General features: G+C 38.1%; 1 protein-coding gene across 13 annotated transcripts in view; it reads right to left on the bottom strand.

Annotated features, from left to right (window-relative positions):
* Positions 1–8,318: 8,318 nt before the first annotated feature.
* The window catches only part of arvcfb (ARVCF delta catenin family member b), a 323,925-nt gene continuing 306,969 nt past the window's right edge, over positions 8,319–25,274 (bottom strand). For 12 of the 13 annotated variants that reach the window (XM_060843423.1, XM_060843416.1, XM_060843424.1 and 9 more), the window contains 6 exons: positions 24,470–24,581; positions 22,643–22,742; positions 18,952–18,999; positions 17,879–17,970; positions 16,143–16,255; positions 8,319–10,305 (listed from right to left, as the gene is read on the bottom strand). In XM_060843423.1, the coding sequence (XP_060699406.1) occupies positions 16,154–16,255; positions 17,879–17,970; positions 18,952–18,999; positions 22,643–22,742; positions 24,470–24,581 (454 nt within the window). In that variant the 3' untranslated portion in view covers positions 8,319–10,305; positions 16,143–16,153. The remainder of the gene's footprint in view (positions 10,306–16,142; positions 16,256–17,878; positions 17,971–18,951; positions 19,000–22,642; positions 22,743–24,469; positions 24,582–25,274) is intronic. The other variant, XM_060843422.1, reaches the window with a different exon arrangement.

The raw sequence follows: 25,274 nt of genomic DNA, 5'->3' as shown, positions 1-25,274 counted from the left end.
ACATATAAAATGCAGAGAAACTAAATGTATTTATGTAACAAGATCCAAAAAGCTCAACCCTCACTTCATGTGGATTGTTATAACGCTCGAGGAGTTATACTGTGCATGTGAAACATGTATGTGATCTCAATCTGAAACTTAATTTCTCTCTACTTGCCCCTGGAAATTCAAAGTTTGCTCTTGTCCCCGTCCTAGCCAACTGTTTAAAAATTTGTCGCTACAAACGTGCATAACATCTTTGTGTACCTCTTGTAGCTCCTTATGCTAAAATTCGGTGTCAAACCAGTGATGTTGCTGTATCGAGTCTGATGCAAATAGTGTCGGAGATCTGAATCTATCAATAATGGGAGATTCACAACAGATCAGATTTAGAGTGGTGGGAAGTTGGATGGAAGTCAGAGAAAAAGGGAAGAGCGAGGGCATGGATCAGCCAATGGTCTTGGGAGGGAGGGCATGTCAGAGCATCAGGCCAGGCTGCGATTCTATTCAATAAATACTGTGACACTCATCCCTTTAACTCTGACAAGGGCACCGACATGAGTGGAACTGCTTTCCAATATGGGTCAGAGTATTTGGAAGAGGAGAAAAAAAATTGAAAGGTTTCAGGGAAAATTAAAAAAGTAGTTATCTGTTTATCTCAAAAGGTTTTATACAGGCAATTCCTGACATTGAAAAAAAGTTATTTGTTGCTGTGTGAATTGCTCTCTTTAATATAAAAAATGATAAAAGACAAATAATCCATATTTAAAAAGTCTAGTTTTTTTATTAGATTCCCTACAATGTGGAAACAGGCCCTTCAGCCCAACAAGTCCACATTGACTCACCAAAGCGCAAACCAGCCAGACCCATTCCCCTACGTTTACCCCTTCATCTAACACTACAGGTGATTTAGCATGGCCAGTTCACCTGACCTGCACATTTTTGGATTGTGGAGGAAATCGGAGCACCCGGAGGAAACCCAGGCAGACATGGAGAGAATGTGCAAACTCCACACAGTCAGTCGCCTGAGGTGGGAGTTGAACCTGGTCTCTGGTGCTGTGAGGCAGCAGTGCTAACCACTGTGCCACCGAACTTGCTCCATCATTTATGATTTAGATGATTTTTATTAAAATCTGAATTAGCCTTTCCCTGCATTACCCTGACATTCCTTACTATAGTTAGTGTAAGAGTCCATCAAATCTCAAGAACTAAGGATTCTCTGCTCAAACACGATGGGAATTCTATAGAAGAGATACGCACTTTCAAAATAATCCAGCCAGCAAAAGCAGCCTCTGATGTCTGTTGTGATACCCTCCAAGATCACTTCTCATTCTTCCAGAGAATCTAAGGACCAAAACTGTATACGATAGTCCAGATATGGGCTCAGCAATTTGAAATAAGTGCAGCAAGACTTCTTTACTCTTACACTTCAATCTCTTGCAATACAGACTGAAATATAATTTACCTCCCTAATTGTTTTATGCACCATCATGTTAACTATGCTTCTGGAAGCACTACACACTGATGTTACCGGTCTTTGCCCCAAGTACATACTTAATCCACCACAAACTTCAAAAATGTTGTCCAATATTCCAAGAACCAAATATTAAAATCCCCATAGTTCTAGATGAATTTACCCAAGAGAGTGGATTAGTGATTGAAGGAATCACCTGAAAATTACTAATGTCTAATTAATATTTGATTTTATAAAGATATATATTTGTTGGCTTCCTTACAAATAATTTTGTTAATTTGATATCAAATAATTCCTCAGTTTTTAAAAAAATTAAATTTGCTTTCTCTTCAACATCCAATTACGAAGACTAAATGCTAATTCAATTGATGGCATTAATTTGCAAACAGAATACAAACCATTCCAGAAATACATACCAGCAATCTCAGAGGAATGCAGTTGCATTTTATTTCCACAATTGGAAGTCAATTTCTTGAAATTGCCATTTGGCCCAGTTTTCTCTGGTGTGGACAATGTGATGACGACTTCAGTTATGACTCAATGTCATGAGGACACCAAAGAGTAAATGGCCCTAATTTTGCAAAAATATAATGCAAAAATATTCAAACTGACTTCATCTAAGTTTGTACTTCTAGCAACAGAAAACACCAACGTGGAGGAAACCTTTAGAAGTTCAGTATCTAATGCCCCAAATTACATTGAGATTTGTTAGAAATTACAGGTACAGAATTCCGTAATGTTTTGGTTGGTAAATGTGCCACCTAAATTTGTACTGCAATATTAAAAACAAAAGTCATCCGAAATTTGCCTCCTGGGGTTCAGCTGGGGTGGTGCTAAATGCTCAACAATTGGTCTCATGATGGCAGGATTCGTGGCCAGTGTCCCTCCTCAGTGACAACAAAACAAGGAGAGATGGCCAGTCCTGATGTTCTGCATAGTCTTACAGTGTGCAGAATTTGGCCAAAAAGGAAGGAAACCAATTGAAAATGAAGTATTTGGGGCTGGGAAGGAGCTGTAAATATATTACCCCAGCTTAAATCATTATCATTAAAATTAAGGATGTCATGACATTATGAATAATTTAATAGAAAACTTGATGAAAACAGTGGAATGTGATAAAAGATCCATTAATCTTACGAAAATCAAAAGTAACAGTCACTGTAAGTGGAAGCCTTTCAATATCAACTAGGAGAAAGTGAGGATTACAGATGCTGGAGATCAGAGCTGAAAAATGTGTTGCTGGAAAAGCGCAGCAGGTCAGTCAGCATCCAAGGAGTAGGAGAATCGGTGTTTCGGACATAAGCTCTTCTTCAGGAATGAGGAAGGTGTGCCAAGCAGGCTAAGATAAAAGGTAGGGAGGAGGGACTTGGGGGAGAGGTGTTGGGAATCCGCGGACTCAGCACCTTCTTGACCTGCAATCTTCTTCCTGACCTCTCTGCCCCCACCCCCTCTCAGGCCTATCACCCTCACCTTAACCTCCTTCCACCTATCGCATCCCCAAGGCCCCTCCCCCAAGTCCCTCCTCCCTACCTTTTATCTTAGCCTGCTTGGCACACCCTCCTCATTCCTGAAGAAGGGCTTATGCCTGAAACATTGATTCTCCTGCTCCTTGGATGCTGCCTGACTTGCTGCGTAATGCTTTGTATTTGATTGAAATGGGTACAAGATGTGGCGAAGTTAGTAAGAGAAATCTAGCATCTCATGTACACACATCAGTTTCAAAGATGACATGAAACAAAAGTAGTAAAGTTTAAACAAGAGTTAATATGAAACCTTCCACAATTGCTGTAAAAGTCCCTGTCTGGCCAACACAATATAGTTACATTTTCATACTCAAAAGACTAGGGAAGACTCACATTTAAATCAAACAAAGCACTTCAACAACCTAAATGTGAATAATTTAATTGCAGAAATTCTGCTTTTAATTAAGCATTAGCAAATACCGATTTTCGTATTTGAGAACTTATGCTTTAGAGCTAGACAATACGGCATATGGTCTATGGCATCATTGGCTCAGATTAGCAACAGGTTCATTTGTGATAACCCCTCCACTATCAGAAGGGCAGAAATGTAGATTCTCATATAGCTTCTGGTACCCTATTATGCATCATCCAATTCTGGAAAAGGACACAATGTTGGAATAAAAATGCTTTTACCACACTATTACTGATCTTATAATTTACATATCCTTTATAGAATTTGTTGTTTTTCAACACATTAAGGTGTGAAGCTGGAAGCTTCTGCTGTTCCTTAAATAGCTACTAATCAGTTTGCAAATGAGGGAGTACGATTGGTGGCAGGTTACCAAATTCTTCGTATTCTTGGGAAGAATTTAAATTAATAACTTGCCAGTTTGGATTAAAGATGACTACATGCACTAAAAGATTACATTATATGTAACATTGCTGTTGATATTTGAACAGAAAAAAATTAGGAGGGAGAAGTAATTGATGCGCTAATTACATGGGAATAGCAAAGAGCACAACTACAATTATCACCTTGTTTCTATGTACTGTTCAAATTCTCCTCTAATTGTGAAGTGTATGTAAATCTTTCCAACTTAAAATTATACTCTTATAATAAATGCAAATTTAACACCAATTTACAGAGATGCTTCTTTACATTAAGATGTTAATTTAGAACAGCAAGATGACATTTGTCTCTGTAATCTGCTACTGTGAAATTAATTTCCTCTTTTATTAAATGTTACAGTCAACAGATTCCTCACTACTTTGAAAAACTGTAACAATTTAGTTAGGCCCTTTAACATGAAGATATATCCCTCTTCATTTCAGAGACAAGTGCTAGGAATGGACTTGTTAATAAGCAAATAATAAGGAATAATCTGAAATCATATACTGTATGTGTTTCAGCAACAGAATCGGGCAATGTTACAAAATCATCTAGATGATAGAATAGGAGGTTACAGCTGAACTTTACATGCGTCAGTAAATCAAGATTATGGAGTGGTTTGATTTCGCCTGTGACCAAATGTGGGAATGAAATTGGACGCGGATATAATGATACCACCTTTGGCAATGCAAAAGGAAAACATTTTGTTGAAGCTTTGAGTCTTGTATGCGACTGGACAATTTGCAAGAATACCAATGAAAAAGAAAAACAATTATATTATTGGAAAATTTGCAGATTGGAATCCACTTTCCAACCAATGGTCTAAGACAACACTTCATCAATGCACCAGATACATCATGATGAACAGTTAATTTCTCAGCTAGCTTTAAATTTTAAGCCAGATAGGTTAATTCTGATTGGTTCATTTCTCAGGGAAAAATCTTAACCAGACAATGGTTCTTTTTTTTAAAAAAACTTAAGTGTGTATATACATTGCCTGCAAAAAGCACAGTCCCACATATTGATAATGTAGCATCTGGTACATATACATACAACACAATATGAGCCAGATTGATAATCTTAAATTGGTTAAGAGTTCTTCACACATTTAAGGTTATTCAGCAAATGTTGTCCAGAGAATCATATCTAATATTGGACATGGCTTTTTAAGTTTTGCAAGTGCAGTCTAGTTAAACATGGTTAATATTTTACTTGTTAGGAACAGCCCAAGAGAAATGCTATTTGATGTGAATGCCAGCCTTTGAGATTCATGGCCCACATAACCAGAATGTCTTAGTGACTTGATAGCTGTATCTGTCCTTTAAGTATAGGAGTTGGGGAAGTGATGTTGAGGTTGCAGAGGTCGAGTTTGGAAAAGATTTGTAGCTCAGATTGAGGTTCTGGATGTAAGTTTGCTGAGCTGGAAGGTTCGTTTTCAGACGTTTCATCACCATTGTAGGTAACATCACCAGTGACCGTCTGGTGATATGACCGCTTTCTATGTGCGCATTTAGGCTTCCTTGCATTGGTGATGCCATTTCCTGTGGTGATGTTATTTCCTGTTATTTTTCTGAGGATGGTAAATGGAGTCCAAGTTGATGTAGTTGTTGATAGAGTTCTGGTTGGAATGCTGTGCTTCTAGGAATTCTTGTGCATGTCCTAGGATAGATGTGTTGTGCCAGTTGAAGTGTGTCCTTCCTCATTTGTAAGGATACCAGTAAGAGTGGGTCATGTCTTTTTGTGCGTAATTGATGTTCATGTATTCTGGTGGCTAGTTTTCTGCCTGTTTGTACAATGTAGTATTTGTATAGTTCCTGTAAGTATTTTGTAAATGACATTTGTCTTGCTTGTCGTCTGTATAGGATCTTTTCAGTTTATTAGCTGCTGTTTTAGCGTGTTGATGGGCTTATGGGCTACCATGATGCCAAGAGGTCTGAGTAGTCTGGCAGTCATTTCTGAGATTTTTTTAATGTAGGGGAAAGTGGCTATGGTTTCTGGATATGTTAGGTCGGCTTGCTACCCAATGAACATAGTCTGCCAATTTCTCAGCAACAAACCCAAACAAGCAGACAAAATGCATCTAGAAACTGCAGCCACTCCCCCTACATCAAAGACATCTCAGAAATGACTGCCAGACTACTCAGATCTCTTGGAATAATGGTAGCCCACAAACCCACCAACACTAAAACAGCAACTAATAAACTTAAAAGACTCTATACCGACAACAAACAAAATGAATGTCATTTACAAAATACCTTGCAAGAACCGTAACAAACACTACATTGGACAAACAGGCAGAAAACAACCCATCAGGTTATATGAACATCAATTAGGCACGAAAAGACATGACCCACTCTCACTAGTATCCTTCCATACAGATGAAGGGGGACACCACTTCAACTAGGACAACACATCCATCCTAGGTCAAGCCAAACAGAGTCATGCACGCGGAACTCTATCAACAACCACGTTGACTTGGACCTCATTTACTACCCTCTGAGAAAAATACCAGGAAATGACCTCACCTCAAGGAAACCTAAACACACAAATAGAAAGCAGGACATAACATCAGTGCTTCACTGGAGGCTCACTGATGTTATCTAGTATGATGATGAAATGTCTGAAAACAAACCTTCTAGCTCAGCAAGCAAACATACATTCAGTTGTACTGGACTTTGGTGAGGCATCTTCTGGAATGCTATATCTAGTTCTGGTCACCCAGTTATGGGAAGGATATCATAAAGCTGGAGAGGGTTCAGAAGAGATTTACCATGATGCTGTTGGGTAGGGAATGTTTGAGTTAGAAAGGCTGGGATTTTTCTCACTGGAGTGTAGGAGGTTGAGAGACAACCCCAGAAGAGTTTATAAAATAATGAGGGGTATAAATAGAGTTAATGATAGTTGTCTTTTCCCTAGGATGGGGGATTTCAAGATTAGGGGGCACATTTTTAAGGTGAGGAGAAAATTTTGAAAAAGACATAAGGCTTTTTTTTTTTTACACAGAGGGTGGTTTGCATGTAGAATGAACTTCCTGAGGAAATGGTGGATGCCGGTACAATTACAACGTTTACAAGACATTTGGATAAGTACATAAATAAGAAAGGTTTGGAGGGATATGGGTGAGGAGCAGGAAGGTGGGACGAGTTTAGTTTGGGATTATGTTTGGCATGGACTGGTTGGACTGAGGGGGTCTGTATTACTCTATACAATCATTTGTGTTGCTTATGTATATTTATTTGAAGCTTTGCTTGTTGATCAAACTTTTTATATCCTAACCCTTCTAGGGTAATTTGAGGTAGAAATGGGCACTTTGCAAGACCCCATGTTTGAGAGGTCTGCAAGAAATCTGATCAGGGTTATGGTTTTCATGCACCCTATTTCAGCTTGGAAATAACCATAGCATACATGGTGTTGTTAAGCCTTTACTATTAAAGCTAAATGTGCAGCATCACACGCTTACAATTCAGCAAGAGACGATTTTGTTAAAGCCGAAACAAATCAAAATATAATATACCAAGCCATGTTCTTACCTGGGATGATTTGTCATGTAATAACATCAGACTACTGAATGAAGTACTCAAGTAAACACAATCCCAAAAGAGATACCTTCAACATGACAATGTGTAGACAAGCAAAGTAAGGCAGGGAGATGAAAGGTGGTACAATTTAATTGCGAGGTAAGCTTTCTACTCAGTCAAAATGGTTGAATTTGGATGAATCAATTGTTCCCAAAACCTTTAACTTCTCTCTTGTGCCATTTTACTGGAAAATGTTGAATATATACCATTAAAATGTCTAGTTAGTATTTGTCAAGAAAAGATAGTTGGTGTTCATTGCAGTCTTGCTCAGGGTTAGAGGTTGGACAACTGGGAAAATTGTATACAACTTCAAGGTAATTTACTTAGAGTGGATTTTTTTTCCGAATATCTAATCTCATTTCAAGTAAACTCTTGTTCCTGTGTGAGGTCCATTAGTTGATTAATATTATGAGGGGAGATCCTTTGTGCATTCATTTAAGATTTGTTATAAACGTTTTGCAGCCTGGAAATGTAACCTTTTAAGGCTTTCTGGGGAATATGTACACAGACTTTTAGCTAAAGATCAGGTTCCATAGAATAGAGTCAACAAACTATTAAATAGAAACACACTGTAGATGCACAATAACAGAGTACAAAAGAATAAAATCACAGATGGTAGGTCTATTCAAGGAACTGAATGCAATAGAGACTCTTGCTACTGAACTGAAATAATCAGGAAGGGTCAACAAATGTTCTCCACAGTTCAAGAGACACAGAGCTAATAAATTAGAAATATTGGCCAAAATTTCTCAGTATGACAGAAGTCAGTAGACATTAGATAACAGGACCCTCCCCATCACATACACACCATCAGGTTCAAAGTCTGGCTTTACAGAAACAGAGTAATTGCTGGTCAAAGAGTTCAGCTGTCTCAATGGATAGTGTACAAATGAGCAGCACAGATCTGAGGAATAGTTTGAAGAAACAGACAAAAGCATATTCAGGCATTGTTTATTGAAAACACACCAAGTTGATAATTCTACAAACCTGGTTTAACAAGCTTTCTACCTGCTGCAGGATATTAGTGAAATTGAACATAATACATTCGGTCACTGTAGCATAGTTCTAAGAAAGCATAAGTCATTGTTAAGTGTAATTTATAATACAGTGTAATGCAATGCAATGCAAAACCCACCAGTATAAACTACAGTTAGGCTAAGAGTAATATATATATTATATATAAAAACACATTATCTTTTCCTACCATGAAAAATTTAAGGCACATGATAGTACAAACACAATTGCCACTAATAATCAGAAGATTCGAGATATCTGAACAGTAATATCTACAACCAGAATGGTAGATCTTGCTTGTTGTTTCTTCAAAGCAGTCATCTGCAGCACATACTACACCGAAGAAAAATAATTAAAGGTCACGAACAGCTGTTGTACTTGGGTATTTCTATTTTCCAACCCTTTGGCAACAAACAAGAATTAACAGCAAATTTTGTGTTCATACCATCCAATGACACTGTTTTGGCAACTGAAGTATTCTAGTTCATCTTTCAGGTACTTTAGTATTTGAAGAAAAGCATTGCTTCAGAATCAATCCAACCCACCCCCAACCCAAACCAAAGGAAAAGTATTAAGATACAGTTCTGCTACAAAAAGATATTGTAAAAGTCGAACTAACCAAGATTGTTAGACATGATGGATATATACTGTACATGCCAGATATTATTTAAGCAAAATAAATTCAACACTTCCACTAACTTGGAAGCACTTGAAGAAAAACATCAGTGTTTTAAAATGTGTATTCCAGGCATCAGGTTGAAAATTCAGTCTGTAACTCAATTGCAATAAAGTAAAAATCAACTGGAACTTCACACAACAGAATTTTTTTTCGCATAAAAAGACGTACAACAGTTCAAAATACATAGACAAACTTGTCGCACTGGATCAGCACCTTGAATTATTTGATTTGGGGTGGTTTTGGTGGGTGGGGCAGGCGGAGTGGAAGTGGAAGGAGAGGACACGCCTGTTTTTGCTTCTTCCTTATAAAGACCAATGCCACCTTTCCATGCTGGCTTTGAATGTACAAAAACTGAAGTGTGCCATAAGCTGCAAAGCATTCCAATAATGTTAAGTCAGCATTCCACAATCAATAAAATCAAAAATGGAACAGGTTAAATATACAAAATGGCAAAAGGGAGTTAAGTATCATCTGATCAGTAAAATTTTCATCTGCATTTAAATAACTTGGAACTATTCTGCCAAAATCTACCGAAATATTTTGTATTTTCTTCATGGAACGTGTAACACCTCAGTTAAACTACATAATTACACGAATTCAATAAACCCAGCAAGTTGAGCTTATTCCACTGATCAACTTCAAAGTCTTCTTCTATCAAGCCCTGTTTCAACCTTCTTTGTCCATATCCTTTAATCCAGCAGCAGCTTTGTATTTATCGCATCTATTCACTCAAAACACAAAATCCATAATAAAATGAAAACCGATTTAGACTTGGTTTTCACAGCTCAGAAAGGGAAGTGCTAGCAAAGTTGTGGTCCATGCTTTTCATTATGGTGAAAAACTGCAATACTTTGGAACCAGTTCTTAAAGTAATTTTTTAAAAAAAAATACACCTTCTTGGCTTCCTTTCCCTTCAACATACTACATTCTCTTATCAACCTTCATACCAGTCATTGCAAAGATTTCAAAAGAAATCTAATCAACCAGACAAAAACTAAATATTAGGCTGAAGGGCTGCAACATTTGGAGAGATTAAATTGTGACTTTTTAATCCCCTCACTTCCCCACCCATCTCCCTGAAAGTTGTGGTTATGTAATGGTTTGACTGATGAGACTTCTTTCTCCACGTTAAATTTAGTTGACAGCTTCCATAAATGAGGTCCTCCGAATCTAATGGCAGTAGTGATAATGAGATCCTCTGTCATGTTCAGTAACTGCTGCATTCATGCCTGGAATAAAAGGATAGCAAGTTATAAATTGTGGTAACTACTGTTTTTTTCTGAAAAAAAAAATTACATTTGCTAAAGTTGTCACTGATCATTCTTTCCTGGATCGACATCACCACCTATTGTGTGGAGTCATTGCTTCATGAAAAATGTTCTTTCCAGAAAGATTTGCCTTGTTTTGTTGGGAGGATTTTCCAATCTTATGGAGGTAATTATATTAAAAACTGCATTAAAAATACCTTGAGATTTCCAAGATGTATGAAGCCCAATACTGCTGAAACTCAAAGCTGAATGTTCCTGTAAACATCAAATCATTCCAACTTGCTGACATTCTATTACATAAACAATTTTGTCATTAAATTTGTGAAGTGTTGGGTTCAGTGCAATGAAGTAATTTTAAATGCACCTTTTCCTGTGTATACTCACTACATTTGCTGCATGAATTTGGGAGAATAGTATGATGACTGTGCAACACCAAAGTGTTGGCTGATCAGAAGAGAGATTAGTCAAGTCTTATAACAATTATTCTTCCTAGTATGAGAGGAAGGAGGTTTATCCTGACAGTGGCAAAATGCAGTCAGCCTGAGATTTGAGTTTAGTTATATGTGGCTCTCTTAACGTGATAATCTATCAGACTATGAGCAGGTTCTGTAAGGGAGGGAATTATTAAACTAGTTGATTGTACACCAGTTTGAATTATTCTTAACCGATGGCAGCTTCTTAAAATTGATAATTCATAATCAAACCACAGATGTATTGTATATATATGGCATAAACAGACCATTCAACCTAACCAGTCCATGCCTCACTCAAACCTTCTTCCATTTGCTCTTCTCTAATGCTTTTGTTGCAACCCTTTACACCCTTTTTTGCTCAAATACTTTTCTCACTAAATGCATCTATACTATTCACTTCAACTAATCCCTGTGGTAGAACGTTCCACATTCTCAGATAAAGACATTTCTCCAAAATTCCATATCGGATTTCTTGATGACTATCTTATATTGAAGGCCTTTGGGTATGCTCTGAAGAACATAGAACGTGGAAAAGTACAGCACAGAACAGGCCCTTTGGCCCACGATGTTGTGCCGAGGCTCAATCCTATTGTAAAATATAATAACTTATGCACCCCTTAACTCACTGCTATCCATGTACGTGTCCAACAGTCACTTAAATGTCCTTAATGACTCTGCTTCCACCACAACAGATGGCAATGCATTTCATGCATTCACAACTCTGAATAAAGAACCTACCTCTGACATCTCCCCATAGCTTAAAACTCTGAGCCCTTGTACCAGTCAATCCTGCCCTGGGGAAAGGTCTGTGGCTATTGACTCTAATCTATTCCTCACATTATCTTGCATACCTCGATCAGATCTCCTATCTTCCTCCTTCTCTCCAGAGAGAAGAGACATTAAAACCATAGTTTTTTTCCACCGGAAGCATCCTTACATCACCTTGCCTGGAGAATCTGTAACCCAAACCATATCAGTCGGTTTTGGCCTGTTTCAGCTAGCAGTTCCTCTTCAAGCAGAACCTTCATGTTCTTTCCCTTAAGATAAATTTACCCAAACACCATTGTGACTCCTCAATATTATGCCAATAAGACAGGCTGGGTAACCAGGGAAATGTTTACTAATTGGTTTCACAACCACATGGGCTAGAGGCATGTTCACACTGTCAGGCAACTGGATTTCAAGAACATCGTGAAATCATACTGCCCTTGTAGTCAGTTTTTATAAAAATTGCACATAAATTTGAATAAGAGACTGTAACTATACTCAGTTTTTATTTAGGAGAAAGTGAGGACTGCAGATGCTGGAGATCAGAACTGAAAATGTGTTGCTGGAAAAGCGCAGCAGGTCAGGCAGCATCCAAGGCGCAGGAGAATCGACGTTTTGGGCATGAGCCCTTCTTCAGGGATGGGATTCCTGAAGAAGGGCTCATGCCCGAAACGTCAATTTTCCTGCTCCTTGGATACTGCCTGACCTGCTGCGCTTTTCCAGCAACACATTTTCAGCTCAGTTTTTATTTAGACTGTGGCTAATTCATTTCATTCACCCTTTTTGTGCACAGTCATAAAAAAAATCACATTTACCTGCTGCAGTTTTCACTCTCATCTTTTTCCATTTAAGATATGGAGAAGGGGCAGACGATTTTGTTTTACAAACATGCTGGAAGCAGTCCTTACCCTAGCTTATCAATTCATTCAACCATTCCCATGTTGAAGGGATGATCTCATGAAAATGACTTCCTTCAGTTGGTTAAAAATCAAAGCATTTTAGTCTATTAAATATTGACCCCTACTTATATATTACTGCATTTCCGATTCAATTTATTTGGATAATCATGGTGACATTAACAATCCAGAAATACAGCAAATGTCAAAATAGCTGCACAGTAAGAATCATTTCAGTAGGCAATGCAATTACATAACAATATTAAAGTAACACATGATACTAGCTAGGAAATTAAGAAGATGCACGCAATTTTAAATTAACAATGTACTTTACAAAATAAAGGTTCAATAGACCAATGTGAACAACTTGACAGGATGCAGGAGACTATAAATTGAGTTAACTTTTTGGGTCTGGTGACCCTTCTTCAGAACTGAATGCAGCTAAGAAGATGTAGCATATATGCTGAAAATAGGGTGGGGGAGTAAACCACAGGAGTAAATGGAGCCCAGAGAGAGAAAAAGAAAGGAATGGGTAAAGATCAGCCTGAGAGGAATTGACAGTTGCTAATAATTAATAGTTTGGTTGTGGTAGCAGCCATGAAGGTCCATCATTATTGAGATCAATAATTTTAGGGCCTGAGCATCTTCACCCATGTCCTTCGCACCAGGCGGTGTCATCAAAGTGGCTGCTACCACAACCAACCCATTGTCAGTTATTAATGGTCCCAATCAGCAGCTGTCAATTCTCCCAGGCTGGCCTTTACCCATTCCTTTGTCAGCCCAATTGTTCTTTCTTTCTGGGCTCCACATCCATCTCTTGTTTATTCCCCCTCCACCCAACTTCAGCACATATATCAACCCTTTCCTGGCTAAAATCAGTTATGGAGGGGGGTCACTGGATCCAAAACATTAACTCTGCTTTGGCTTTATAGATGCTGCAAGACGTGATGAGTTTTTCCAGCAATTTGTTTGTTTTTCTGATTTCCAGCAACACCATTTTTTTCGTAAATGTTGAGGCTATGAATAATGCATTCTGAGAAAATGATATCACACACCAGGCTACGTGAAAGATCGAAGTATTTATCTTTTGTTTAGAAGGCACTGACAATTTTGCATTCAATTGCTACATGAGTGGGAGCATGCTCGCTACAGGATTAATCGGACATGGATTCATGCCCGACTGCTGAATTTCAGCACATAATCATGCAATTTCAGTGCAATGCAGTTTAAAGGAGTACTGCATTATCAGAAGTGCAATTTTTTGAATGAGCCAATGTTTCGTCCTCTTATGGTGATGGACATAAAACCGTTTAACTGGTCATGGATCATGAGGGATTTCATGAAGAGATTGGCTGACATATTTGCCTATGTGACAGCCACAACCCAAAGATAAATCACTTAAATCAGAGCTGTCAATTAATCACTATTAACCTCAGTAAAACATTCTAATTTTCAAGCTATTTTTAACATTGAAAACAATTGCAGAAGGTAGTGCAATTTAACAATTTTAACAAGTAAAAACAAATTTCAATTTTAAAAATAAGTAGGATAATTAGTAATTCCAATGAATTAGAGATTATGCTTCACATTTGCAAACTCTCATGTCAGAGGAATGTGACCCAGCTGTTTGCTTGGCCACTAACACAATTAAAGGTGCAGGCAGCATGAAGCCATCGTTGTGAATCTAGTACGTTGGAAACAGGGACAGACAAACAACAGAACAGAGCAATATAAATACACAACCATGCACAGATGCTTGCAGTCCATCAAGTAATTTTTTCTGGAACAAATTTAGATAACCAAAATCTTCACTGCCTTCCTAATCCTGTCCTTCACTTGATGGCCACATTTTAGAAGCAATAACTGAAACAGATGTTAAGTTGCCTCATCTAGCCGAATGCATCAACAGTTGGTTCAATCAAGATCAGCAAACTGGGCACAATTTGGGCATAGTCTGTATTTCTCATTATCAGACCTTGCTTAATGAATAATTGCAATTAAGTAGGTTATCAGCCATTTGAGCCAGCCGTTAGAAAGTGCACATATTGTTTACTGTTTATTTACAGAGGGCCAATGACAGGCAAATAATACATGTGCTGTTAGCTCCATACAACACATCAGACAAAATTTTAAGCATCAGCGAAAGCAAGGAGCAGCATGAAAATGGTTTGGCCACTTTCAGTGGCTATTTAAAGGAGACTGCTGACAGTCCGTGAGCCCCAGCAACAATGGAAAAGATAGCTGCAGAACAACATGCTGGTGCACTAGTATGGTCAGGAATACATATTAAAGTAAAAGTAAAGTCACTGTAGTCCTATTAGAACATACAGCTGTTTGCTCATTAAAGACAATTGGTGGTAGTTTAAACCAAGGTTCATATTGCTTCAGACAACGGGAGAATCCTTCATGGCAACCTAAACTGGTACAGGAATTGAACCCACGCTGTTAATATCACTGCATTATAAACCAGCTATCCCATATGTACATATTTGTATAATCAGCCAAAAGACTTATTGGTGCAGTGATAATGGTGTGAATAAATTGTACAGGAAAGTGTATCTCCATAAAGCCATAAACATGACTTAGCAATTTTGATTCTGCACAAAGAATCACAAAGTCGTAATTTATTCACTTGTCAACACATATTTCTCATACTCTGCATGTGAAGAAGTTTTCAGCTTGCTTATTGAAAACACAAAACTAATTGTAACATTGACAATTCTAGCAGTTATGCTATTCATAAGATATTTCAGCCTAAATGAATGTTGGCAGATAAAAGTTGCAATTTGAAATGGGAAGAAATGTTAGCCTTAGTCAGTGATTTTACTTCAAAATAGATACAAAGTGCAATTTTTAATGGTAACAAAAAAAGTGTTCAATTTCTTAGGGAAAGGAATAGATCATGCAGGCTCTCTTTTCTGTTCTGCCTTTCAATGAGAGCATATTGATCTGAATCCCTACAGTGATTGGCCATGTCAACCTAACTTGATGCAGCAACCATTCCCTGATAGTAATGTCCCACAAACAGCACTCACATAAATGATCAGTCTATTTTCTTTGGCTACATCTAGTGAAGGAGCAGCTTCACTGCTCATCATCATTCATGCCACAGGATCATAGCTTGCGCCAAACCTTTAGGTGCATGTTAGGCAGGGTGACAGTTTAGTTTTTTTCTATTTAACTTATCTTTCCAATTATTCTGTTCAGAAATGTTATTACACACCTCTGGAGCTGGTGGGACTTGAACTGGGCCACTTGGTCCAGGAGTAGGGACAGACCACTACAGCACAGGGTGACAGCTTAAATTGAGGTTTTCATACACAGACAACACACAGCAGATTCAGACTCCAGATATACATTGATAATAAATATTGGGTTAACTCAAGAGGAAAAATGTAACTAGCTTACAAAAGAATCAAAGTGTCTAAAGTCCATCATGATTTTATGAGAAATGTAGTATTTTAAAACTTATATAAAATGACAAGGCTGCTTAAAGATATAACAGTTTGTACGTACATCCTTTCAATTCCAGGAAGCAACTGCTGTGCAAATACTAATCAATGAGACTTCAAAACCAAAGGTTACACAGTTAACAATTTTACTTTTGATTGGAGGCCATTATACAGTAGATTAATTAGGCGATTGGAACTCAGACACCTACCATGCAAGCGTTTAGACCCAGGAGTCAACAGGTTGAGGTTTTGTGTCATTAGCATCCACAAGATTCACTGAGGCCCTACTAATCCTGTTAATGTTTTTCTTATTTGAATCATTCTGTAGCAACAGGGAAAGGGTTAATAGCAAGACAGCTGGCATAAAACAGGTATAGATAAAGGCAAGTTAGTTTAACGTAAAAGCAATTAACTACACTTGACAGCTCAAGACCAAGACCACAAAAATAGCTTTAGTTTTAAAAATAACTCAATATGGAATGTGTGCATTTAACTTTGGGTGCACTGAAACCATATTTTGAACCAAGTTCATTTGCTTTGCTGGACATGTAAAGCAAGGGCTACTGAAAATCTGACAAGCATGTGATTGAATTTAGAGTAATTTTGCAAACCTTGTAAGTTTCTACAGTTTGATGAGAAAATTGGTTGAACAGCAAATGCAACTTCACTCATATTGATTCATTGTATTACAGCATGACTCATATGAAGCCATAAATCTTTCAAGATTTAGTTTGAAAACAAAATTATTCAATAGAAGATAATGGAAACATCTATTCTACTTCACAAAACATCCTGGCACTGAATTAAATAAAGCTCAGCATATTATTGAAAAGGTATTCTGATTTTGTCTCCCTTCTTCATTTTCAGTTATTTATTCCACTTATTCTTTGTAAAGCCAAGTACTGATCAAGATATTATAGAGTTCAAAATAATAATCTACTTGAAACACTAATTTTATGTCCAGGGAGTTTTTTTAAAAAAGTGGTTTCATAAGGTTACATCAAGTTGAAGTTAAGTTGGCTACATGCATAATTTGAAAATGGAAATATAATTCAAATCATTGTATAAAAGGATCAATGAAGGTCATGTCTAAAAACACAATGTGCAATTTTTCTAATTGTGGATTAAGTATTATTGCATAGAAATATTCACTACTAACAAAAATTGTTTTCCTCAACATTACTGTAAAGTATTATCTACCCGTTGTTTTCATCACAAACTTGCAAATTACCCTTCTCTTTTCATCTCTTTACACTTATTATTTAGCTCGATCAGCACAGTTTATTCACTTCCTCCAGCCTCTTGAAGCTGAATCTATCGTTCTACCTTCTCCATCTGAGATGTCAATGCACTACGACATGACCAGGGCAGCAAAATGAATATTTATCAACCAGCGTCATGCACCTCATTTAGAATCACAGGGTCACAGAGATTTCTCAAGTGAAATTTCATGACATTCAATTTTGAAAAAAATCTTTTTTTTAAAACAAGTTTTTGTGGCCTTATATTTCTGGAAAAATTCAAGAACAGTTCATGCAACATTCACAAACACAATGAAGCACTCCTTCAATTCAGGGTAGCATTAACATTTGTGCGCAGAGCTGACAAATCAAACATGACAAGAGCAATTCCAGGACAAGAATTGCATAAGGAGGTAAGAAAGCAGATTAGTTAAAGATTATCAGTTAGGGTAATAAGCTTGAAAGTCATTAATCTCTTCAAAATAGCTACCTACAGCAGCAACTGACATGCACATTAGGAACAGGTCTATCACACACAAAAACCAATTATAAAATGAGTGTGCCAAGACACTAGCAACCTAAGATTATTTGTTTCGATAGTTCTGTCCAGAACTGGATTCAGGTATCAAATGAGAGCTGCCTGATCTAAGTGGTAGTTTTCGGCTTCTTGTGAGAGAGCTATAAATGACCACAACATAGCCTACCCGCAAAGGTTGCTGCTCAAAAGCATCTGCAGAAACATCCATAGTCTTACACTTGCGCTCTTTCTCCCTCTGATCCAAGGTAGAGTAAGTATCTGTGATGACAAATACATAATTCAAGACAAGGGCATGCACCTCAAAATTCATTTCCATGAATGATTTTGAAGAGTAATATCACAAAAGGACATTTCAATCTCTGAAAGGATGAGATAGACAGAAAAATAATTCACAAGTAGTCAGAGCCAACATGCAATAACCAAACCTAAAGCAAATGTAAATAAGATATAGCCATTCAAACCAAGTCTTGGAGTAGGAGAGAGGGGAGACAGTAGTAGTATTTCTGGACACGTTAATCTAAATCTAGTACAGTGGATCAAAAGTCCTCATTTAAAACATCCAAGGAAAGTAAAATAAAAATGTCACGTAAATATCAGTAAAAACTGGAGATTTCAACACCTTGCAAAACACACATCAAAATCATTTTGAAATGGCACTAAATTATTATTTTGCAACCAAAGCTGGATATTAGTTATTCTTGACTTTAATAACCTTGCTGTTTAAATACAGCACATGCTGCTTGAGGACTTGAAATGTCATTAGTCTATGTTAACCATGTTTCTCTTGACAAATACCGCCTGACATTCTGAATATTTCCAGCATTTCCTGTTCTTTTTTGCTTCAGATTTCCAGCAGTCAGTAATTTTTCCTTTTTCTTGGTTTAGTGTAGTACCAGATTTCCACAACTAGGGGCTGCAGTTGAATTGTTTAAAACATTATTTTGTAGGTATTTCATGTACCTGTACTACAGCACAACAGGGGAATAAAAATCAAATCCCAAAAAAAAGTCCTCATTAGAGGACTGCATCCAAACAAAGTCCAAAATTGAACCGAAATAGTTACCATATTATTCTTTTGAAACAAGCCTAGCTATTAATTTCTCAAGTTTAATAAAAGATGAGTTTTAAATGGAACAAAATACTGCACGATAATTTGCTCCTCTCAAAGCACTGAAGAATGGCTATAATAGCAAGCAGAATTCATGAGCACAAGGAAAAGGAATTCAAAGCAGTATTTACCTGGGCCAAACTGTTCCATGGGAATCATTTCGCCAGACCATTTATTACCTAAAAATAAAATTTATCATGAAGTCGCCAGTGTGCACAAGCTGAACTTGCTTATTGCAAGCTATTGTAAGCTTCCAGGATTTAACATCCAAACCCTTTGAGGATTGCAGGGCAATTTTTGAAGTCCACAGAATCCAACAGTTCAAGTACTGCTACTCCCTCACAAATATTTGCCAACGGTCAGACAACTGCATATGCAACAAGTGAAAGCAAAGTTTTTGAAATATCTCTTTCCATTAAAAACAAACACACCCACTGTTTTCTCCCTCACTGGTCTCTCTGTCTACTTGTTTTTTTGCCCAGCACCCTGTAAAGCAGTTTGATAATCTCTTTGTGATTACTGACCAATACAGAAATGTAAACAGTTGGTCTTCTTCCAGAATGCTCCCTGTGTCTCACAGCTAAAACCTCGATTTGCCCACTAGAGCGAGAATGTTCAAGGAGAAAGTGAGGTCTGCAGATGCTGGAGATCAGAGTTGAAAATGTGTTGCTGGAAAAGCGCAGCAGGTCAGGCAGCATCCAAGGAACAGGAAATTTGACGTTTCGGGCATAAGCCCTGATGACACATTTTCAAGAGTGAGAATGTTGCCTAGATGCAAGATCCACTTAACTTAGGACAGTACAGCACAGAACAGGCCCTTCAGCCCACGATGTTGTGCCGACCACTGATCCTCATGTATGCACCCTCAAATTTCTGTGACCATATGCATGTCCAGTCGTCTCTTAAATGTCCCCCATGACCTTGCTTCCACAACTGCTGCTGGCAACACATTCCATGCTCTCTCAACTCTGTGTAAAGAACCCGCCTCTGATATCCACTCTATACTTTCCTCCGACCAGCAGAAAACTATGACCCCTCGTGTTAGTCATTTCTGCTGTGGGAAATAGAGTCGATAGCCAGAGAGTATCTATGCCTTTCATTATCTTGTATCCCTCAATTAGGTCCCCTCTCCTCTTCCTTTTCTTCAATGAAAAAAGTCCGAGCTCAGTCAACCTCTCTTCATAAGTGAAGCCCTCCAGTCTAGGCAGCATCCTGGTAAACCTCCTCTGAACCCTCTCCAAAGCATCCACATCTTTTCTAGAATAGGGCGATCAGAACTGGATGCAGTATTCCAAGTGTGGTCTAACTAAAGTTTTAAAGAGCTGCAACAAGATCTCACGACTCTTAAACTCAATCCCCCTGTTAATGAAAGCCAAAATACCATCTGCTTTCTTAACAACTCTGTCCACTTGGGTGGCCATTTTAAGGGATCTATGTACCTGCACACCAAGATCCCTCTGTTCCTCCACACTGCCAAGAATCCTATCCTTAATCCTGTACTCAGCTTTCAAACTCAACCTTCCAAAATGTATCACCTCGCATTTATCCAGGTTGAACTCCATCTGCCACCTCTCAGCCCATCTCTGCATCCTGTCAATGTCCCGCTGCAGCCTACAACAGCCATCTATACTTATTAGGTAATTTCTAAACTATCAAAGCCATTTGAAAATAGCTTTTGATCAGTACATCGTTTTGGCTGCAATGCCTCTCATGGGTCACCAAAATGTTATTGAATGGAGCAGGAACTCTGCACTGAAACTATTTCTACCATTACATTATTTTGAATGTTTTCCAGTTTCATTTGGTTCAGCTGGTGATTTTAAAAGCATGTCAAAATTGCAGTCAAGATGACCCAACTGAAATTGCGGTGAGCACACAAAATGAATGTTCACTGCATGAACAATAAAGTGGACCAACGTACTCGAAAATTGAAGCCATCTGAAATCATTACAGTACAAAGGGGCCGATTTGACCCATTGTGTCAGTGTCTGCTCTTTCAAAGAGCTATCTAATTAGTCCCATTCCTTGCTCCTTCAGAGCCCTCTGCATTCCTGATCATTGTATGAAAAATCCAAGTTACCACTGTGATGATGACATTTATTTTACAAAGGATGCTAATTTTCACATATTGCTTTTACTTCTGAAGTACCAGATTAACCTGACAATACGCAACTGAAAAGTGATGCTTAATAATAATCAACATGCAGATAAAGTTAAGATAAAAATTCAGTTTCTCAGAGTGACAGGTCACTAGGCGCAGGCTCACAGCTGCAAATCTCCTTGCTAGACAAATCAAGAAATTCCAAAGGGAACAACAACTGGCAGAAGTGTAATTCCGGTCACTTTTGGTCAGTGCCCAGTTATGGATTATGAAGCAGCGTTGGCCTAAATTTAAGAATCAGTTGCCTGGAAGCTCCCTCAGTGGAGGTGATGGGGACAGCTCAAATTTTGTTTTGAAGCACAATATCTCAACTTATTATTGTTTGGTCTGACTGTGCACATATTGTATTCAAATTAAATCAGTTGAGGAAAACAAACTGAATGAGGCTGTCTCCATTTGACCTGAATGGGTATGGGGTGTACAACACAAGCAGCAGTACTGCTTCTTCACTTCTGTCTGCAGCATGTGTACTTCCTTTCTCAAATGTACATAAGACCTGATCTGAAGACTGGCAGGTGACATGGGGCACTGTTGCTTCACAGCAAGGGTTCAATTCCAACTGTCTGTGTGGAGTATGCACATTGTCTGCACAGGTTTTCTCTGGGTGTGGCAGTTTCCTCATACAGTCCAAAGGCATGCAGGTTAGGTGGGCTGACCATGGGAGATGCAGGGTTGCAAGGATAAGATGGGGGACAGGTCTAGGTGGCAGAAGGTCAGTGTGGACTCAAGGACTGAAAGAGCTGCTTCCACTCTGTAAGGATTATCAAGTCATAGAGATGTACAGCATGGAAATAGACCCTTTGGTCCAACTTGTTCATGCCTACCAGATATCCCAACCCAATATAGTCTCACCTGCCAGCACCTGGCCAATATCCCTCCAAACCCTTCCTATTTAGATATCCATTCAAATGCCTTTTAAATATTGCAATCGTACCAGCCTCCACCACATCCTCTGGCAGCTCATTCCATACATGTACCACCCTCTGCATGAAAAAGTTGCCCCTTAGATCTCTTATATATCTTACCCCCTCACCCTAAGCCTATGCCCTCTAGTTGTGGACTTCCCCACCCCAGGGAAAAGACTTGGTCTATTTATCCTATCCATACCCCTCATGATTTTATAAACCTCTATAAGGTCACCCCTCACCTTCTGACGCTCCAGGGTAAACAACCCCAACCTGTTCAACCTCTCCCTATAGCACAAATCCTCCAACCTTGGCAACATCTTGTAATTCTTTCCGATAGGAAGGAGACCATGTTATGATGTGCTCATAGATGTAATTCTTAGCAAGGCACACATCTTTGTAACACAGTTGTAACACACACAGTGATATCCCAAATATTCTGAACCTCGAGGACAGAAGAGCCAAAGTTCAAGTTTTTACTTTAACAGGAAGGGGAGGAAATGAAAAATCAAACTATTTCAGAGCAACAGCAAAGAGATAACTGCTATATAGCATAAAAAGGTAATGCTATTTGAAATAAAATAAATTCTGGAAATATTATATAAACATGGCCAATGTTTTAAATAATGTCCATCATCAAATGTGTTATGATTTCCGAAATCGGAGACAATTTATGCGAGTGCTGCAGGCTGGTTACAGTATCAGCAGACAAACTGGAGCCAAAAGAGAATGTAATTTAACATATCCAACACTCACCATCTTTCTGGTTCCTTTCAATTAATGGAAGAGTGCTGTCATCATAGCCAATTGCTTTGCTACCACTCTTGGATCCCTTGGGAAGTGTAGTCACATTAGGCTACATATTATTTAAAAAAAGTTAAATAAATTAAGTTTTAGTCAACTAATAGACACAAGTTTTGTACATGTTTTGCTCTACATTTTACTGAAGAGATTATTTCACAAATATTGTTTCATAAATGTCAAGCACACTCAAAAATGCCTTACCCAGCACAATTTTCTGTGCAAGTCTGAATTGTGGAATAACAGTCGATTTGACTGCAGGACACTGTAGGCACATTCAATTCTGCTTTAATCTAACACTTTCCAGCAGGGGACATTGATTTGTGACCATCAAAAGGAATCACCATCTGATTTAACCTCACTAAAATACAAGGTACTAGAACCAATTACAACAACTGGACTTCCAATTTGGCAGAAGTCAATCTGAAAATTCAAGATTTTTCTCATCTTTATGGCTAAATGACATACATAAGTTTATCTGTTAAGCATCACAAACTTCTGAAATGGTCATAACATTACTTTTATGTGACATTGCAGGATTTTGTGGAGTGCCACTTATTGGCACAAACCATCAACTTCATACAACAAACAGAAGTTCTATGGAAATCTGTAATTAAAAGATTCTCCTGTACCTTTTGAGGTTTCCTGATGTTCAAGAGTGATCATGCAACTCTTCCAATTATAACCGTTACTTTCTGATACTCTCATGGGTAATATGATGGTGATTGTCTAACCACTGATTAATTTCTCTCATTTTTGGTTATTTACCTTTGATAGGACTCTAGACTGACATTAGTTAAAGCAAGCAGGCAAATGTGGAAATTCAATGTATTTCAATTGATAATGCAATGATACATCAGGCTCCAGTAATCATACACTTTTCCAGAATAATTACTGCTCAGTGCCTTCAAGTACTATGATTGATCCAAAAGCAACAATAAAATGAAAAATATAGTCAATCTTTGGATTTCTTTGAAATAAGCCAGAGGTTGTTTTACATCCACCTGGAGAGCAATGGTTATTGTTTCAGCTGCTGTACTGAATCAAGGAACAAATCTAAATCACTTGCTCAAGCCCTGGAGTAATACTTTCTTACATAAGATGAGCCAAGTGAGCCACTTGATATGTAGAATTAGGACAAACAGTCAAGTGCAAGAAATAGAAACACACCATGGACATGTCTTAAAAAGTATATTAATTAAAACAAAATGGCATCCCTCAGGAAATGTGCGTCTTCAAGGCAATAGCAAAACTGAATTAGGGCTTGCACTTCCGTAGATATCTAACTAACACAATGTTCTTCAGATAGTTTTGATATTAAGTCTAAGAAACTTCATTAAACCAGTCTAATAGTTTCTTTCAAGAAAGTGGACTTTACAATTTATATAAATCAATATCTATGAAAGTGATAAGCTTCAAATATAATGTCTCCTGTTTGTTCCAGTTAATTCAGAAAGCTCAAATGTCAGCTACATTGTCATTCTGAGCTTGTAAAACCCTCATGCAGGCAAATCAAACTGGTGATTAAATCTGTATACAAGCAGCTAACTAAACTCAACTTTGTACACCCCAGTCCAACACCGGCATCTCCAAATCAAAACTCAAAAACCATTGTGTAATCCTGTCTGGAAGACTTCAGTGAGGGATATGTATATTGTATAACTGATGGTCTCAGTCGACATGTTGTATCAAATACTATCAATACATCATAAACCTGTTGGCCCTATAGAATTGTTGTGCAGCTAAACCCCCAAATCTTGGAATTCTAAAAGGGACTCTTACCTGAAAATGGGACTTGTTCCAGCCGTCTTTATGCAATGCATTTCTCAACTCTTTGTAACTCCAAACTGTTTGCAAAACATGAGCTGCAGCTTTCATCTCCCTTACTGACTGGCTACAATGTTAAATTCAAATCAGTACAATTAAAAATCAGCACACACAAAAGTATTTTTAGATAGATTCAGTGCAAAGACAACTGTTGAACTTGTTCCTTTGTTTTACAGAAACGTTTCTGTACACACTTACTAACTTGACTGTTAATTTAATCCCCATCTAGAAGTCTCATGAAATCCCTTAAATCTGAGAAGGACTTTACACTTTAGCAGCTGACAATTGAGTTAAATGGGTCACTCTACATAAAACCTTAATACTCAGAAGCAAAGTGATTCAATTTAGTTTGGCTGAGCACTCCAGCTGTTTCCACAAGCAAGTCTAACCAGTTCCCTGCAACAATCAACATCATGTTCACGGAATCTCTCCCTATAAATATCAGTGTTTAGATTAGATTACTTAGAGTGTGGAAACAAGCCCTTCGGCCCAACAAGTCCACACCGACCCTCCGAGGAGCAACCCACCCAGATCCATCCCCCTACGGGCAATTTAGCATGGCCAATTCACCTAACCTGCACATTTTGGACTAGAGGAGGAAACCGGAGCACCGGAGGAAACCCATGCAGACACAGGGAGAATGGACGGCAAGATGGCACAGTGGTTAGCACTGCTGCCTCTCAGCGCCAGAGACCTGGGTTCAATTCCCGACTCAGGCGACTGCCTGTGTGATGTTTGCACATTCTCCCCGTGCCTGCGT

Source organism: Hemiscyllium ocellatum, chromosome 24 (assembly GCF_020745735.1).
Source record: "Hemiscyllium ocellatum isolate sHemOce1 chromosome 24, sHemOce1.pat.X.cur, whole genome shotgun sequence".
Taxonomy (NCBI): Eukaryota; Metazoa; Chordata; class Chondrichthyes; order Orectolobiformes; family Hemiscylliidae; genus Hemiscyllium; species Hemiscyllium ocellatum.
The sequence above is the reverse complement of the archived record's forward strand: the minus strand, read 5'-3'. Positions and strand labels throughout refer to the sequence as shown.